General features: G+C 38.5%; 1 protein-coding gene across 2 annotated transcripts in view; it reads left to right on the plus strand.

Annotated features, from left to right (window-relative positions):
- IQSEC3 (IQ motif and Sec7 domain ArfGEF 3) overlaps window positions 1–19,098 on the plus strand; it is a 153,658-nt gene that overhangs the window by 106,826 nt on the left and 27,734 nt on the right. For both annotated transcript variants that reach the window (XM_036758351.1, XM_036758352.1), the window contains one exon: window positions 1,417–1,578. In XM_036758351.1, coding sequence (XP_036614246.1) covers window positions 1,417–1,578 — 162 coding nt within the window. The remainder of the gene's footprint in view (window positions 1–1,416; window positions 1,579–19,098) is intronic.

Genomic DNA, 19,098 nt, shown 5'->3' on the forward strand with positions numbered 1-19,098 from the left:
TGTTGCCTAATTTTTTTAAAAAGGAGGGTGTTAAGCAAGTAGAGTCTGCAAACTACAAGCTAATGAGCTTGATTTTAAGTCTCTACAAAATTATCGAATGTATTTTTTTTTTAATTTGGAGGGGAAGGGCAGGGCAATTGGGGTTAAGTGACTTGCCCAAGGTCACACAGCTAATAAGTGTGTCAAGTGTCTGAGGCTAGATTTGTACTCAGGTCCTCCTGCCTCCAGGGCCAGTGCTCTACTCACCGTGCCACCTAGATCCCCCTTGAACGTATTCTTAAAGGGATGTTAGGGAACATCTATAAAAAGAGGTGGTGATCACAAAAAGCATAGCTTCATCAAGAATAAGTCATCAATCACCGTGCATTTATGAAGCACCAACTATACACAAGGTACTATATTAATTACTGCCATACTAAATCCTGCCACACTAACCTCATTTCTTTTTTTAGGCAGGGTTGCTAGACTTGTTCCTTTCCAACCCTTAAATTCTGTGATTCTTAGTAGATTAGGGAAATTACCTTGATTTTAGTAAAACTTTTGAAGTAATCTCTGATGCTATTCTTGTGGACAAGATGGAGAAATGAGGGCAGGGGTGGGCTGGAGCCAGCCAGATCCAGCTTTCAAGAGCTGATTGTGAAAATTTCAGTTTGAGCTTTTACATCTTGGAAACTGGCAAATGCTACTACATATTAGGGCTTGGTTTATTGTTTTATAGATTGCTTAGACTTTAAAAAGCAATGGAGAAAATATTAACAATGTAGATTAGACTTAAAAGTATGTCAGGAGCGCTTTTTTTCCTGGAGAGCTGATTGTTAAACATTTACTAGCATACCCCCGGCCAGACAATAGAATAGGTTCCACTTCAACTTGGAAGAAGGTCTCCGGTACAGTACCCTAGGGACCTGTCTTTGACATTGTGCCAGTACCTTGGTGGCAAGGTTAGCAGGTGACATAAAACTAAAATGGAAAGCTAACACATCAAATGTCTATCAGGTTCCAAAAATAACTTTATGGGTTAGAACATTGGGTCACATCTAATATATTAATGGGGATAAACGTAAAGTCTGATACTTGGGTCCAAAATAAAAATTTCTCAAGTACAAGTTGGGAGAGATATAGCTAAACAGCAATTGGTCTGAAGGGTCTTCTGGACAGTTACTTCAACATGCACACAAACAACAGTGTATTATGGCAGTCAAAAAAGCTGGTGTGATGATGGGCTACATTCAGAGATATTGGGAGTAGAGGAGATTCTTGTTTAGTGAGGAGTTGGACAAAATGTCCTCTGAGATCTTTTTTGTCTTCTGAGATCAGACAGGAGAGAGCTTATTGGATATGGAAAGGACTGAAGATAGGTGGAGGAGTGGTAACACTCTAGTTTACTGTTCCCCTGATCCCCTTCTCTATTTCCAGAAACCCAGACAAGGGTATCCAGTTCCTGATCTCCCGAGGCTTCATCCCCGACACTCCCATTGGTGTGGCTCATTTCCTTCTGCAGCGAAAGGGACTTAGCAGACAAATGATTGGAGAGTTCCTGGGAAACAGCAAGAAGCAGTTCAATCGGGATGTGCTGGAGTAAGTGACTCTACCCCTCATTTGGAAATTCAGCATCTCTGTTGCTGCTCTCTTCTATTCTCTTTAGTCACCTCCTTCTCTTTATTCCCTTCCTCTCTCTGTTTTTTTTCTACCCACCCTTTCTCCTTTTCCACAGATTGATACAGTGGAAACAGTGGGGAATTTGGAGTCAAAGTACTGTTCTATAATTCTAGTTTTGCTATTTAAGACCTGTGTGACCTTGAGTAAGACACTTAAACTCGTTGGGACTCAGTTTCCTCATCTGTGATATAAGGAAGTTGGACTAGATTCAGTTTATGATCTTCATAAAACCGAGCCAAACATGGGAATACTTCAGTAGTACTATGTCCAGAAAGAAACCGCTAAAGGCAGACAATCCAGAATCTGAATCTTAGAGCTTTTTTTTCACCTCCCCAAAGCCTAGTACCTAAATTGCCTTGGGCAACTCTGTCATTCAATTTCTCTTTGTGTAAAATGGAGAGAATAATAAATACCCTGCTCAACCAAACCCTGAGGATAAAATGAGAGGATCATAGACTTCCAGTTAGAGGCATCAAGGTTTTCACCTCTGACCTGACACAGAAAAGGAGACTGAACAATACAATGGAAAGAGTTAGGAAGGCATGTGCCACAGGCAAGTCACTTCCACCTATCTTGGTCTCGGTTTTCTTATCTGTAAAAAGCAAGTGGGTAAGACCAAAAGATGTCCAAGCTCCTTTCTAACTCTTGATCTTATGGATATATGGGAAAGAACTTTGGAAAGGAATAGGGACTCTTACATTCCAAGATTTCTTATGAACAGCTTTCAATTCTTCATGAGTAGGTTCTTAATTCCCTGCCTTCTGGCTACCCTTCAGCTTACCATCAGTCAGTTTTGAGTCTGAACATACAAACTGATTTTTATGTCAGCCAAAGCAAAGCATAATGGAGAAAAATGAACACTACATGACCTCTAAAGTCCTTTCCAGCTCCAATCCAATGATGTTAAATCTTCCAACAACAAAGAGTGTCATAAAATACATTCCAAAGTCAAAATTTAAAAAAAATAATAATAATGGAGGGTCCAGTGCTCCCCTCTGGTGACCAACCATTGGTATGAATAATACGATTTAGAACACTGTGATATTTATCAAACACACACTCTCCCTATCTGGTGGAGTGCAGTGGAGGAAAGTTTGGAAGAATGGAAATGTTGTAACTATTCAACTTAGAATCTAATCTTAAAAGGCCAGACTGAAAGTCCATACTAACTCTAGATAAACCGATGGTTAGAGGAGCCACTTCTCATAAACTGAGGACACCTGAGATATTAGAGGCAATCTCAGGGAAGGGAAAGGATTAAGCTAAAGAGGATAGATTGAAGTCTGTCCATGGAGACCCTCCTCACTTCTCCCAAATTATGTCTGGTCTTCACTCTCTTCTGGTTTTTTCATGAGCCACCTCTTTGCCATTCCTTCAGGCTCTAGCCAGCATTTAGCAGGACCATTTTCCTAATGGTCTTTGGAAGAAGTCATACCTTTTAAACATTTACTAGCATACCCCTGGCCAGACAATAGAACAGGTTCCACTTCAACTTGGAAGAAGGTCTCCAGTACAGTACCCTAGGGACCTGTCATTGTGCCCTGCATGGTACATATTTTTAGATTTCCATTTCCACCTGGCACCTATGTCTCTTGAAATGCCCTATGGTGCTTTATCCATAAAGAATCTGAGTGTCTTGGGGAAGATCAGACAGAAAAGTATCTTGTGTTTCTTTTTCTCCCTCCTTTTTTCCCCTCCCATTAATTTCTCTTTTTCTTCAGTCCTTGACATTTATTGAAAGCTTTCACTGTGTGGAGCTCTACAGAAAATGCTATGGGAACATTAAAAAAGGCATTAAATGATTACAAACTTGCTTCCCGCCTCCCCTTATTCTCTAACCTTGTATTTTCTTCTTGTTCCTTTCTGTCTTCTTCCTTTCTTTTTCCTGGGGGGAAAACCCAGGAGGAATAGGTAATAAAATGTATTTCTCTTCAACCTTTGTTCCTTTCTTTCTCTCCCCTAATATGATAACTTTGTGGTCTCTTAGTTTATTTCTGTCCCATCTACCCTCACCTTTGACAATTATGCCTCTCTTCTCCTCATTTATTTATCTATTTAGCATGTTCCCACTCCCACCCTCCATGTCCCACTGTGTTCCTTAGACTGTCTGTCTCTCTTGGGTTTGTTTTTTTTTTTTGGTATATATATTTTTCTTTTTTTTTTTTAATCAGATCCTAAGTGGCTCAGATCCTATTTTTCTGATATGCCCATTACATACTGATTTGGTATTTGGGGGAACACATGTTTTGGTTTTTAATGTTTTTTCCTCCAGCCTTAATCCTAGTGAGTAGCATAATGAAAACTAATTGCCTCCCTGGGAGGCTGTTTGTATGGCCTAGAGACTCAGACAGGCTAACTCCACAACAACTGAAGTCTTCTGCTGGGGAAGGTAAGCTGTCATAGCAGCCATGGCAAGAGGCCAGCCAGAGAGCCAGAAAGGGTTGGAATGGGGAGTCAAATTTCTGCACCAGAGCCCCTCTTTTGGAATTCTTATACCTCAAAGAGGTAGAGCAGTGTCATGGGAAGAGTACTGGGTTTTGGGGAAGCCCAGGTTCTTAGTAGGGTTTTGCTACTTCACAAAATCACAGAATCTCAGAGTTGGAAGGTTATTCTCCCCCAATCCAGGCTGAGCAGGAATCCCCTGGAAATATCCCTGATGGAAGAAATCTATCCACTTCTTAACTCTATTATCCCAGTCATTCTCCATAGCCTTCTGGATATCTCTCCCTGGATAGCTTGTAAGCATCTCAAACCCAACATACACAAAATAGACTCATTAACTTTTCCCTGACCTGGCCTACCTCCAAATTCCCTTATTTCTGCTGAGGGCATCATCATCCTCCCAGTGATCCAGGTTAATAACCCTGAGGTTATTAATATTAATTAATATTAATAACCCTTGACTCTTTCCTTCACCCTTCATATGGCATCAGTGGCCAAGACTTATCAATTCTACCTCTACAGTATCTGTCATCAATCCCCTTCTCTTGACTCACAAAGCCAACACCCTAGTTCTGCCCCTCACCTTCTCATATCAAGTTGTGGGCATTCACCAGCCATCTTAACTTTTGTCCCTCGACTGGATTTTGATGACTGTTGCTGTTTAGTTGTTTCAGTCCTATCTGATTCTTTTGACCCCATCTGGGGTTTTCTTGGCAAAGAGATATTAGAGTGGTTTGCTGTTTCCTTCTCAAGTACATTTTACAGATGAGGAAATTGAGGCAAGTTAAGTGACTTGCCCAGGGTCATACAGCTGGTAAGTATCTGAGGCCAGATTTTAACTCAGTCTCCCTGACTCCAGGCCTGGCACTCCTACTGCCCTCTTATCAAAGCTACCATAATAGCTTCACAAGTAGCTTCCTAGCTCCCATTTTCTCCATTCTCCAATCTATCTTCCACATGGCTGTCAAAGTCATCTTTCTAAAATACAGGTAAGCATGTTGTTCCCCTCTTTAAAAATCTTAAGTGCCTCTAGGATAAAATATAAACCACTTACTTTGGAGTTTAAAGCTTCCTCAATCTGGCTCCCACCTACCTTTCTAGCCTCATTTCATGTTATTTTCACCTCTTAACCTCTCTGGTCCAGCCACCCTGGATGAAAATGTTGCATTTGGATCCAGAGGATCTGGATTCAAATATCGGCTTTGCCACTTACTACCTATATGACCTTGGGTAAATCACTCTGGGCCTCCATTTCCTTATCTTTAAAATAAAGGGTTTTGACTATGGGGGCTGTAATGTTTCTTCTTCCTGAGACTCATCCTCTTCAGTTCAAATCCAGCCTCAGATACTTACTAGCTGTGTGTCCCTGGACAAGTCACTTAACCCTGTTTGCCTCAGTTTCTTCATCTGTAAAATGAGCTGGAGAAGGAAATGGCAAACCACTCTAGTATCTCTTTACCAAGAAAACCCCAAATAGTGTCACAAAGAGTCAGACATGACTGCAATGACTCAACAACAAATGTTTCTTCTAACTTTAAATCTGTGATCCTATGGTCGCCATTAATGGCAAACTCACTTCTTCCCAAGGCTGTCCATTCCACTAATAGATGGATTTGATTGTTGGGAAGTCTCTCTTCATGTCAAGATTAAGTCTTCCTTTCTACAACTGCCACCTTGTTTTGTCCTGTACAGCCAAGCAGAGTAGATATCATTCTGCTTACATCTAATGGTTCTTCATATATTTTAAGACCATTTTCATGTCCCTGCTAAGCCTTCTTCTCTTTAAATTAAATCTCCTCATTTCCTTCAACTTGCCTTCCTATGACAATAGCTTTGAGTATCCCCTTGGTTATTCTCTCCTAGACACTCTCCAGTTTCCCAATATCCTCCTATAAAAGTAAAGCCTAGAACTGAATGAAGTACCTCTGATATGGCCAGACTAGCACATAGTATTATAATTCTATGATCCTTCATTCTGGACTCTAGTTTTCTCTTAATGCATTAGCTTTGGGGACCGCCATATTGCATTGTGGGTTCACATTGAGCTTGTAGTCCACTAAAATCCTGAGATCTTTTTTAGATGAATTACTATGTAGCTATACCTCCCCTACCCTGTACTTGTGCGGCTGTTTGTGTTTATTTGTTTATCCCAAGTACAGGATTTTTCATCTCTCTACAAAATTACACCTTATTAGATGCGGCTCATTCTACTCTGTTCAGATTTTTTGGATCCTGATTGTCATCCAATGTGCTCACTATCCTTTCTCACTTTAGGTCATACATAGATAATTTGATATGAAATGTCCTTTCTGTCTTCATTTATGTTGCTACCCGAATTGAACAACAGATCCCTGAGATACTCCACTAGTGACTCCAAGTTGACATCAAATGTTTAATGACTAAACACTGGGCCTAGTCTGTCAGCCACCTCAATTTACAACCATCTAGCCCAGAGGTATCAAACACCCCACCCTCATCCCAAGACCACATGTGGCCCACAATACTCTGTGGTGCTACTGGAACCCAATTAAAATGTAATTGGGAAATATTTAACAAAATAAATAAAAATATAATAAAACATAGTCAACAGTACATTTTAAAAACCAAGTCAATATGCAGGCTGAAGGGATTCTTATGTACAGATTAGTGGCCCCTGTTTCTATTTGAGTTTGACTCCATAGCTCTCCATTTTGTACACAAAGATAACGCAAGGTAATCTGTCAAATGCTTTGCAAAGTACATATGAACTATATCTTCAGCTATATCCTTCTAAACTATATATGTGTGCATATAGATACACATATGTATGTATATATGTATGTGTATGTCGATATATATACATATATATGTACAGCTAAACTTTATACACCATCTATATCCTCAACTATACCCTTCATTTGCTAGTCTAGAAACACTGGCAAAATAAGAAGTGTGATCTTTTTAACATGACCTGTTTTTAATGAAGCCATGATAGCACCACATTCATTTCTGGATGTCCACTAACCATTCTTCTAATCTACATCTAAGAATTTTGCCAGCAACTGGAATCAAGTGTCTTGGCCTATAGTCTGAAGATTCTTTCCCTTTTTGGAAGTTGTGACAACCCTTGACAGTTTCCAGTCCTGTAGTTTGCCTCTTTCAAAGATCACTGACAGTAGCTAAGCAATCACATCTTCTAGTGACTATGATGAAGTCATTTCACATTTGTAGAGCCCAGTTTCCTCATCTGTAAAATAAGACGGTTGAAATAAATGATTTCTAAGTTTCTTTCTGGCACTGAGAATCTATGAATTTTTTATTCACTTAAATGTACTGCAGCACTTCTCCCCTACCCCAGAAAGTTTTCCCCAGATATTTGGGGAACATTATGCATCTATATTTGGACTAGGACAGGGATAACAAGTGTGTTCGCACCTTGTTACCCTGCCATGAAACACTTCTAGTCATCACATTTTCAAACCTGTTGGAATTTAAGAGTAAGGTGACTGTGATATAGGTATCAAGCAAGGAGGGAGAAGGGCCCAATGGGGTGAATGGTGATGAAAACCTTCCCAAATTGGTAATGACCCTTTGCTCCTCAGATGTCATACAATGTTTTCTCTAGCACTCTCCAATGCACATGGTGTTGTGGATAGATCATTGGACTTGGAGTTCTGAAGCCCTCTGTTTAAATCCCACCTTCAACACTTACTAGTTCTGTGACCTTTGGGTAAATCATTTAATCTCTCCTACCTCAGTGTCCTCAACTGTGAAACAAGGAGGTTGGACTTAATGACTTCTAACTCTAGATCTTTGATGCTACTGTTGTGTATTATATATATGAATATATATATATGTGTGTGTGTGTGTGTGTATATATATATGTATTCTCTGTATGCATCTTATCTCCAAACTAGTTTGTTACCACCCAGAGGGCAGGAACTGTGTCATATGTTGCTGTTGAATCATTTCAGTCCTATTTGGGGTTTTCCTGGCAAGGATACTGGAGTGGTTTGCCATTTCTTTCTCCAGCCCATTTTATAAATGAGGAACTGAGGCAAAGAGAGTGAAGTGACTTGCCCAGGGTCACACAGCTAGGAAGTGTCTGAGGCCAGATTTGAACTCATGAAAATGAAGCTTCCTGATTCCAAGCCCAGTGCTCTATCCACTGCACCGTCTAGCAGCCCAGCTGCCTTCTATACCCACTTTATATCTTCTCCATCACCTAGTACAATGCTCTATATAAGGCAGCTATTTCATAAACTATTTAATATATAATTCCACTGAATCAAATTGAAAGGGAGAAAGCTCCTGGGCACTTTCAGGCAGTCCTATACAATTCCTATATGGGAACCCCCTCCTCACCATTTGCAGATTGACTGGCAATAGCAGCCAGGTGACCACTTATTGAGCCTCAGGTGTCCCTATGGTTTGATAACTGGAATGCTTCAAGCTAGAGGCAGTGAAAAGGCAGGAACCAAGTCTGTGGGAGTCTTTTCATATACAAATAGCTACTTAATGAATACTTGTTGATGATGAGGACGATACCTAACAAAAGGATAAGGAGGTGGTGGGAAGCATGCTGAACTGAGAATCAGGACACCTGGGTTCTCTGCCCCACACCTGTTTCCCTTGGCTGCTATGGAATCTTCCAAGATCTGACTTCCTTCCCCCTCCCCATCACCATTCCCCTAGACAACAGCTGCTCCTCCCAAGTCCTATTCGCCTTTCTCCGGAGGGATTCATTGGGATTCCGCTCGGCTTCCCCTCCCCTGCCTGATGACATTCAGTCAGTCCTATCCACTCTCTGCAAAGCCTTTTCCCAAATAAAAGGAAATAAATCATCCCATCCCAGGAGACAGCCACCAGGACACCAACATAATCTTTTAAAACCCATTCCTTAATAGGACTGATAGACTGGTGGAGAGAGAATGCTGGATTTTTTGTGGGATAGAATGTGTAAACGGCAACCTCACTCCTCCCCCTCCCCCACATTTTTTTTAGAGTACTCTCTCCCAAAAGGGGACATTAGGCTGTAAAACCATAGGGGGCACAGGCCCTGGCTTCTTCAGGAACCCTCCTGACAACTGAAATTATTGTCAGTATCATAGGATTTAGAGCTGGATTTTACAGACCATGAAGTTGCCTGCAGAGGTGAAGGAATTTGTCAACCATTGTATCCCAGCTAGTTAATGGCAGATCTGGAATTTGAACCCAGAACTTCTGGCTTTCAATCTGGAGCTCTTTTCCCTATACCACATATATTCTTTATTCAAAAGGCAAAATGAAGACATTTAACCATGACTTTAATAAAAAGGGAGGGGGATGTTTTGAAACCCACTCAGGTTTCTTCCAATCCTCTGTGTTAACAACAGGAGGGATTTTTACCAAGGAAAAACCAGTGTTCCAAATTCCTGTGAAAGTATACAACAACCATGTTGTCACCTACAAAACTGGCCGTGGAAAATTTCCGTAGGGGAGGAAGCACTGAATTTGATGTCAGAGGACCTGGGCTCAAGTCCCAACTCTGTTACTGGGTAACCTTTGTGAGCCTTAGTCTCCTCGTCTGCTAAATAGACTTGATGATCTCCAAGATCCTTTCCAGCTTTAAATTTACGATCCTATGATCCCACCATTCTCCCCCCTCTCCCAAGTTCTGGAGAAATGCATCTTTGTGCTTCTCAGCTCTCATTCAGTAAATTATTTCTGCACTGGAGGCAACGGCTTAAGAAATCGTTCAGAATGTGCGTCCCGAAAAAAGCCCCTGGGCCATTCAGATCTTCCATCTTGATCCTAGCGAGGAAAAATGGGACCAGTTTAGCTAGGGTGGAGGTGAATGCGCTAGATTAGATAGGCATAGTTGTTATTGTGGTTGTTGTCTATGTATTGCTCTTCCTTAGAAATATAGGGCTAGGGAATTTGGCTCTGCTCTATTTCCCTTCTGAAATTTTCGGTTCAGTACCTTTGAAGGCCAGCCGTTGGAGGGAGCTTCTAGGCCTCTTTGAACATTCTCTCTCCAATCTGTGTTATTTTTTTCATGTCCAAATTATATACGCATGGAGGGTAACTATCATTTCCATGATAATGCGTCAAGGACAGCTTCTTGTCTTGATGAACTGACACAGGAATGTAGCCTGATGGTTTCATTCCCCACCCCCAACCCAAAAGATGCCCAGTGCCTCCTTTGTAAAATACAATGGCACATTATTTCAAGTGTGAAGTTTCCATCACATTTCACTGTTTCATCTCCATGGAAATGTGTTGACCAGAGTGTAACAGATTTGTTCTTCTTTGGGGACTTTCATAGCTGAAGACAGGCTATCAGTCAAACCTAAGATGATGGAAAATTCTAGTCCTTTCATTGAAGGAAAAAAAATATTTTGGGCATGTCCTGCTTTATTTGCCATATGGATAGTCATAGTTTATTTTAGAGGAATTTACATGCCAAAGGGAAGGGATCAGTTGGCTGGTTTCTGGGCAGGAACATTGGAAGAGATAGCAGAGGGCATTCTAGTCCAGCTCCCTCATTGAGTAGATAAGGAAGCTGAAGCCCAGGGAAGTCAGATGACTTGTCCAAAGTCCCATAGATAGTAAACAGGAGAGGTAGGGTTAGAATGGGCAATCAGATGTTGCAGAAAGGACGAGAACTTAAGATCATTGGATTTGGCAATAGGTGACCTTTGGGAGAATTTCGGTAGAATGACAGGGTCAGAAACCATATTACAAAGTGTTGGGAAGAGAGTGTGTGCAAGAAAATAGTCATCAAATGTAGTCATTTGCAACATGTTTGGCAGTGATGAGGAGAAGGATAAAATGGTGACTGGGTATGGTAGAAGTGCCAATGGAAGGCTATTTTAGATTGGAGAGACTTGAACATGTTAATAAGCAGGTGAAAAAGAGCCAGTTCGAGGGGAGCAGAACCAGGAGAACATCGTACATGATTAGAGACACATAGTAGCTGTGGTGACTAACTCTGATAGACTTGGCTCTTCTCAGCAGTGCAAGGTTCTAAGCCAGGTTCAAAAGACTCGTGATGAAAAAGCTATGCACGTCCAGAGAGAGAGCTATGAAGTCTGAATGCAGACTGAAGGAAACTATTTGCTCTCTCTTTTTTGTTGTTTGTTTTGTTTATAATTCTTCTTTACAACTTGACTATTGTGAAAATAAGTTTAATGTGAAGATATATGTAGAACCTATATCAGATTACATGCCGTCTTGGCGGAGAGAGGGGAGGAGGGGGAGGGGGAGAAAATTGAAACTCAAAAACTTGTGGAATTGAGTGTTGTAAACTAAAGATAAAAAATAAATTATAAAAAAAAGGAAAAAGAGCCAGTAAGGAGGAGGCATCACCACCAGAGTATGGTCCTGAAGGAATCAATCTATACATTGCTCTAGCTCTCCTCACCCCACTCTGCATCACTTTATCTAAGTCTTCTCGTATTTCTTTGAATTCATTCTTTTTGTAATTTCTTGTGATGCAATCACATTATAGTTGTGTATCACAAATTGCTCAGTCTTTCCCAATTGGTGGGTAAACCCTTATTTTATAATTCTTTGCTACCACAAAAATTTTGGTTTGCATATGTATCTTTTTTTTCTTTGTCTTTGATCCCTTAGTCAATCATAAAGTTAATAATTATTTATTAAGCATCTACTCTGTGCTAGGCATTGAGCTAAGCACTAAGTTACCTCCCCAAAAATAATCACTGCCCTTAGGGAGCTGATAATCTGATCTAATTGGGGTATAAACCCTTCGCGGTTTGGTGACTTTGGGGATATAATTCCAAATTCTAGAATGGCTTGCCCATTTTCAGAGCTCCATCAACATTTTATCATTAGGCCTCTTCACCCACATCCTCTCCAACAGCAATTTTTTTTGGTCACTTCATCAATCTGGTGGGTATGTGGTGAAACTTCAGAGTTGTTTCAATTCTCATTTATCTGTTATTTGTAACATTTTTTCATTTGGTTATTTTTTTCATATGGTTGTTTCATTTTTTCACATGGTTATTAATATCTTATCTTTCTTCCTTTGAGAACTGTCTGTTAATATCCTTTGACCATTTAACTATTGAGGAATGGCTCTTAGTCTTATGTGTTTGGATAATTTCCCCATACATCTTGAATATCAAATTATCAAACAAATTTACTGCATATATTTCCCCCCAGTTATTTCTCTCCTAATTTTAACCTTATTGATTATATTTACCCAGCTTTTCAGTTTTGTGTAATCAAAATGAACCATTCTGTCTTCTAAGATCTTTTCTATTCCTTGTTTAGTCAAGAATTCTTCCCACCATCCATATATATATACACACACACACACACACACACACACACATATACATATACATATATACATACATACAGTCCATTTGGAGTGTATTGTGGTATATGATGTGAGATATTGGTCTAAACCTAATTTCTGCTAGAGTACTTTCCAGTTTTCCCAATAATTTTTGTCTTTATCCCAGTAACTAGAGTCCTTGGTTTAACTGAACACTATGCTACTACTATGTTCATTCATTTTTGTGTCTTGCATACCTAATCTATTCCACTTATCAACCTTTCAATTTTTAATAGTTTCAATGGTTACTTCTTTGTAGTATAGAGATATGGTCCTACCAGGTACTCTTCTTTCCTACTTAAAAAAAATGCTTCTCTTAAGTTTCTTGACATTTTCTTCCTCCAGATGAATTTTAATGTTATTTTTCCTAGCTCTCTAAAATAATCCTTTGGCCGTTTGATTGTTTTTGGCATTGAAAAAATTTAGATTTATTGTCATTTTGCTATGTCAAGACAGACTAGCCATAAGCTTTAATATTTCTCCAATTATTTAAGTACATATTTCTATAAGGAGTGTTTCATAATAATATCTATATAATTCCTATCTGTGTCTTGGTAGGTAGATTCTCAAATATTTTATATATTCTGTAATTATTGAATGGAATTTCTGTTTCTGTCTCTTCCTGCTGGAGTTTTGTTGGTAGTACACAGAAAAGCTGATAATTTTGTGGGCTTATTTTATATTCTACCACTTGGCTGAAATTATTTATTTCTTCAATGAATTTGTAGTTACATTTTTAGGGTTATTTAAATAGACCTTCACATAATCTGCAAAAATCAATACTTTTGTTTTCTATTTCCCTATGTTTATTCCCTCCATTTTTCTTCTGTTATTGCTATAGCTATCATTCCTAGTATAATATCAAATAATAGTAATAACAGATATTCTTGGTTTTTCCTGAAATGCTGAAAGGCTTCCAGCATTTCTCTAGTACATACAATGCTATCTCTAGGTTTTAAAAAGCTATTATTTACCACATTAAAGGAAGATCTATTTATTCCTTTGCTTTTAGAGTATTTTTTAAAATGGATATTGCAATTTGCCAAAGGCTTTTTTCTATATCTATTGATATGATCATGTGAGCTTTTGCTTTTTGTTGTTTTTAATGTGGTCTGTAATTTTTATAGCTTTCCTTACATAGGACCAATTCCACATTCTTGGTATAAATTCTTCATAGTATTAACTATTCTTTTAATATGTAGTTGCAGCCACTTTGCTAATATTTTATTTAATATTTTTGCACTAATGTTCATTAGGGATATTTTATCTATAGTTTATTTTCTCTGCTTTGTCCCTCCTTAGTTAGGGTAGGATTCAAGACCATGTCTGTGTCATATCACTATGGATATAAGTATGGAGGAGTTTGGTGGGAGACCTTCCCTTATCATTTTTGCACACCATTTTTGTAATTTTTGGATTTAATTGTTTTTTGAATGTATGATAGAATTCACTTATAAAAACAACTGGTGATAAATTGTTGGTTTTTTTTTCTTTTAGTGATTTATTTATGTTTTTTCTATTTCTGTTTCTGAAATGGGATTGTTTAAATTCTCTATTTATAGTTCTATTAATCTGGATATTTTACATATTTATAAATATTCACACATTTAAGTTATTAATTCTGTTGGCACAAAACTGGGCAAAATGGTTTCTGATAATTTCTTTTATTTCTCCTTCATTTGTTGACCATTTCTTCCTATATTTCAAATGATTTTTCCTGTAAGTAGTTAGAGGCTATGCCTTTTGGTCCATATATAGTAGTTACTGTTATTAATTTGCTATCTATTTCTCCTTCATTTGTTGACCATTTCTTCCTATATTTCAATTGACTTTTCCTGTAAGTATTTAGAGGCTATGCCTTTTGGTCCATATATAGTAGTTACTATTATTAATTTGCTATCTATGGTGTCTTTAAGTATAAATGTAGTTTCCCTGTTTATCTATTTTAATTATTGCTTTTTTATATTGTTACTTTGTCTGATTGTAACCTTGCTTTTTTTTCTTTAGTTCACCTAAAAGATAACAGATTTTGCTCCAGCACCTTCTTTGAACTCTGTGTTCAAAGTGAACTCTGTGTGAAACTTCATGTTTCAAACCTATTTCTCCTCTTTGCCCCTATCTCCTCTTTAAAAATAAGAAAATGATGGTTAAAGAGGACTATGCCTAATATTAGAGATCTATAATTGAAGTAATCTATTTCCACTTCACTGCTCCCTCTTCTTTTCCCCATTATCCTACCCCCAATCACAGTTTTTTATCCCTTTTTCCTTTCCTTTTAAACCTCCTTTCAGGTTTCATCCCCTGACATTGAAATCAGCTTTCCTTATGACTCATTTTTCACTGATCAAACCACTCCATTTAAATGATGCATGAATTTTTACGTGTCAAGTGTATTTCTTGTAAACAACACATTACTGGCTTCTGGTTTTTCATCCATTATGCTACCTTCTTCCATTAATGGGTGAATTTATCCCATTCACATTCATGGTTATGACTGTTAGTTGTATATTTCCCTTCATCCTATCCAGTTAAACTTCTCTTTGCCCTTTGCTCTTCTCTTTACAAAGAAGTGGAGAGTAAAGTATGTGTACAACACTAGTGATTCTAATAAAAATAAATTGCTTCCTTTCAACTGACCCAGCTTCCCCTATACAGAGCCTAGTCACAGATTCTTAGCTTTACTTTTTGCTTTTAATCTTCCACACATAACCTACTCCATGAGAATAGTTTGTTTTGGTTATAAAAAGTTCCCTTAAGATTTTATCCCCCTTTCTCTGTCCATGGTCCTTCTGCTTCCCTTTTATATGTGACATATTTCTACACCAAATTCTGTGTGTGTGTGTGTGTGTGTGTGTGTGTATGTATATAAGTATGTGTGTTTATCCCTCCTTTATATGGTTCAGATGAAAGTGAGGTTTTTGTGAAGCCTGCTCCCCTCCCCCAACCCTTTCCTCAACATTTGTATAATCTTCTCACATACCCCATCTATGTAAGATTATAAGTCTTATTGCTTTCTTTCTCCCCTCTTCCCCAAGTGTATTCCTTTTCCCTTCTTTTTATTTTATTTTTTCAAAACCATCAAAATTAAACAAAACTATCCCTCAGGCCTTCTGTTTGTTTTATTTAACTTTCTCTATGACCCTTAATGACATTAGGGTTCTGAAGGGACTTTGTTTCTTCTCTCTCAATTAGTATAGAATCACTTCATATATATGTATGTATGTATGGTAGTTCCTTTCAATTTCGCAGATGTATTTGCCTTCCTTGGTTTATCTTTTTTTTTTGTAGGACAATTGGGGATAAGTGACTTGCCCAAGGTCACACAGCTAGTATGTGCGTCAAGTGTCTGAGGTCAGATTTGAACTCAGGTCCTCCTGACTCCAGGGCTGGTGCTCTACTCACTGCAGCACCTAGCTGCCCCAGTCCTTGGTTTTTCTTATCTTCTGTGTTTGTATTTCAAAGTTTCTTTTCAGTGCTGATCTTTTCATCAGGAATGCTTGGAAGTTCTTGTTTTTGTTGAGGCAGCTGGTGGTACAGTGGATAGAGCACTGAGCCTGTGTCAGGAAGACCTGAGTTCAAATCTGATCTGACATTTACCAGGTCTCAGCTTCCCCAACTGTAAAATGGGGCTAATAATAGCACTTCCCTCTGAGGGTTGTTGTGAAGACTGAATATGATAATATTTGTAAAAGCACAATGCTTGCACATAGGAGGAGCTATATAAATGCTTATTCTCTTCTCCCTTTTTAAAAGATTTATTTCATTTGTTGTTTTGTTTTTTAAAATTTCTTTATTAAAATTTTTACTTGACAAACAAGAAATTATTATTTTTCTCCATCTCGCCTTCTAGGAAGGAAAAAAACCCAGCTCTTGTGTTGTCAAGGGAAAAAAATTCTTATGCTTGTCACATCCAAAAAAATGTATGCTTTATTGTGTACATTTAGTCCATCTCCTTTCTACCAGGAGATAAGTAGCATTCTTCTTCATCAGTCCTCTGGAATCATGATTAGTCAATGCATTGATCACAGTTCTTAAGTCTTTCAAGGTTGTTCATCTTTATAGAGTTGTTTTAGTTAGTATATACTATCTGCTGCCACTGTACAATGTTGTTTTAGTATAAATTTTCCTCATTTTAACCTACATTGGTTCAAGACTTCTCAGGTTTCTCTAAAATTGTTCCCTTCATCATTTCTTTTTTTTTGAGGGGGGAAGGCAGGACAATTGGGGTTAAGTGACTTGTCCAAAGTCACACAACTAATGTGTCAAGTGTCTGAGGCTGGATCTGAACTCAGGTCCTCTTTACTCCAGGGCCGCTGCTCTATTCACTGTGCCGACTAGCTGCCCCCATTTTTAAAATTTATTTTGTTGAATATTTCCAAATTGCATTTTTTTTGGAGGGGGGAAGGCAGGGCAATTGGGGTTAAGTGACTTCTGTTAGTCACACAGCCAGTAAGTGTGTCAAGTATCTGAGGTCAGATTTGAACTCAGGTCCTCCTGACTCCAGGGCCGGTGCTCTACTCACTGCGCCACCTACCTGCCGCCTTCATCATTTCTTATGGCACAATAGTGCTCCATTACCATATTCATATACTATAATTTGTTCAGCCATTCCTTCAACTGATGACTACTTCCTAAGGTTCCAATGATTTGCCCCATGAAAAGAGCTGCTGAAATATTTTTGTATATATGAGACCTTTCCCTCTTTCTTTGATAGTTTTTGGGTCCCCTATCATACCTTACTCAGTTTTGTAAGGTATTATTCTTAGTTGTAGACTTTCATCTTCCATCTATGAGAATATTATGTTCTAAGCTCTTCTCCCCTTTATATTGGTAACTGCTAGATCTTATGATTGTGGTTTTTTGGTTCTTGACTTCTTTCTTTCTGGTGGCTTGCAGTATTTTTTTCTTTTTAGAAGGTCTGGATTTTGGTTCTGACATTTCTGGGAATTTTCATTTTAGGGTTTCTTTTAGGTGTTAACCAGTGGATTTCTTATATTTGTAATTCGCTCTCTGGTTCTAATATATCTTGACAATTTTTATTAATCTCTTGAAATATAGTGTTCTGGTTTTTTAGACAAAAAATGATGTAGTTTGATGATTCTTAAATTATTTCTCCTTTACACATTCCTGGATCAGTTTTTTAAATAGTGGATGTCTAATGTTTTCTTCTTTTTTCAATTTTTAAAAATTTTGTTCCATTATTTTTTTTATGGAGTCACTGATTTCTATATGGTCCATTCTAGTATTCAAGCAATCTTGGAAATTACTTGGGTAAAGTTTACCACATCTTATACTATGCTCTTCATTTTCCTTCTTATTCTTTCTTTTATAGCTCTCGTTTCATTTACAGTATTATTTTTGAACTCTTGCTTCATTTCTTCCAGGAATTCAAGTTGGCCTTACAACTAACCTGCTTGTTTTTAGACTCTGCTTATTGTCGTGGAATTATTTTCTTCTAGGTTTTGGTCTTGGATTTCCCTGAGTTCATAAAAGTTCTTCATTGTCAATATTTTCTTCTGTTTACTCATATTTCCAACCTTCTTGAAATGGAATTCTGTTAAGGCCAGACTGAGAACTCCTAGAAATAATGATGGGGCCTGGTTTGGTCCCGATCAGTTTTGTTGTTCAGTCGTTTTCAGTTGTGTCCAACTCTTCACAACCCCTTTTGGGGTTTTCTTGGCAAAGATACTGGAATGATTTGCCATTTCCTTCTCCAGCTCATTTCACGGATGAGAAAACTGAGGCAAACAGGGTTAAGTGACTTGTCTAGAGTCACACAGCTAATAAGTATCTTCCTGGTGAGTCTTCTTGACTCCAGGTCTTGTGCTCCATCTAGCTGGCCTCCTAAGCAATGGTTTCCTACTAGTGTTTCCTCCAGGTACTGAGTGCTGTGTTCTAAGGAGTAATTCAGGTTAGTTAGCTATAAATTTTCAGAGCTCCGGGATCCAATCTGATCCCTGCTCGACTGTTCTAAATTCTGCCAGCTCCCAACCCCAGGACAGGGTCAGAGTGACACAGTTGCAACTTCCAAATATTTCTGGCTCACCCTGATCTACACTTGCACTTTCCCATTCCCAGGAACACAGCTGCAGCTCTAGGTATCCCTTAGCTTCCTCTTCTTCCACATGCTCTAAGTGTATATTTCACTGCCTGACCTAGACTTTTCTAGCTGGACTGCTTCCCTAGTGCCTTAGGCTTCTGGCTATTTCTTTGAATGAACCTGGGCTGGTAAAAGCCCCTGCAGCAGTCTTTCTTCAGATGTTTTGATATTTTTCCGTTTGGCACTCTTGTTTTGATCCTTGATGGAGTACCTTCAGAGGAGCTGTTATCCTCCCATTCATTGCACAGACAGAAGCTGGCTAGGAACGTTCTTAATTGTGTAACAAATAAGAAAACAAAGCCATAAATTAGTATTTACAATGTTTCAATAGGAAAAAGATTACAAATTTACCTGGAGTAGTAGTAAATAATGATGATATAACCTTCATAACCTTATGGTTTATAAAGCCTTTTATTCATTACTATTGCTTTCCGACCCTGAGAACATTGAAGCAAAGTGCTTTCTCCTGGGCTGTACACCCACCTTTCCATTCCAAATCAAAATTGCTCTCTCCACAGCAACCAGAACCCCATCTCCATAGCTTCTCTGAATTTCACTGATTAGCTTTTCT

This window comes from Trichosurus vulpecula, chromosome 5, assembly GCF_011100635.1.
Source record: "Trichosurus vulpecula isolate mTriVul1 chromosome 5, mTriVul1.pri, whole genome shotgun sequence".
NCBI classification, from domain to species: Eukaryota; Metazoa; Chordata; class Mammalia; order Diprotodontia; family Phalangeridae; genus Trichosurus; species Trichosurus vulpecula.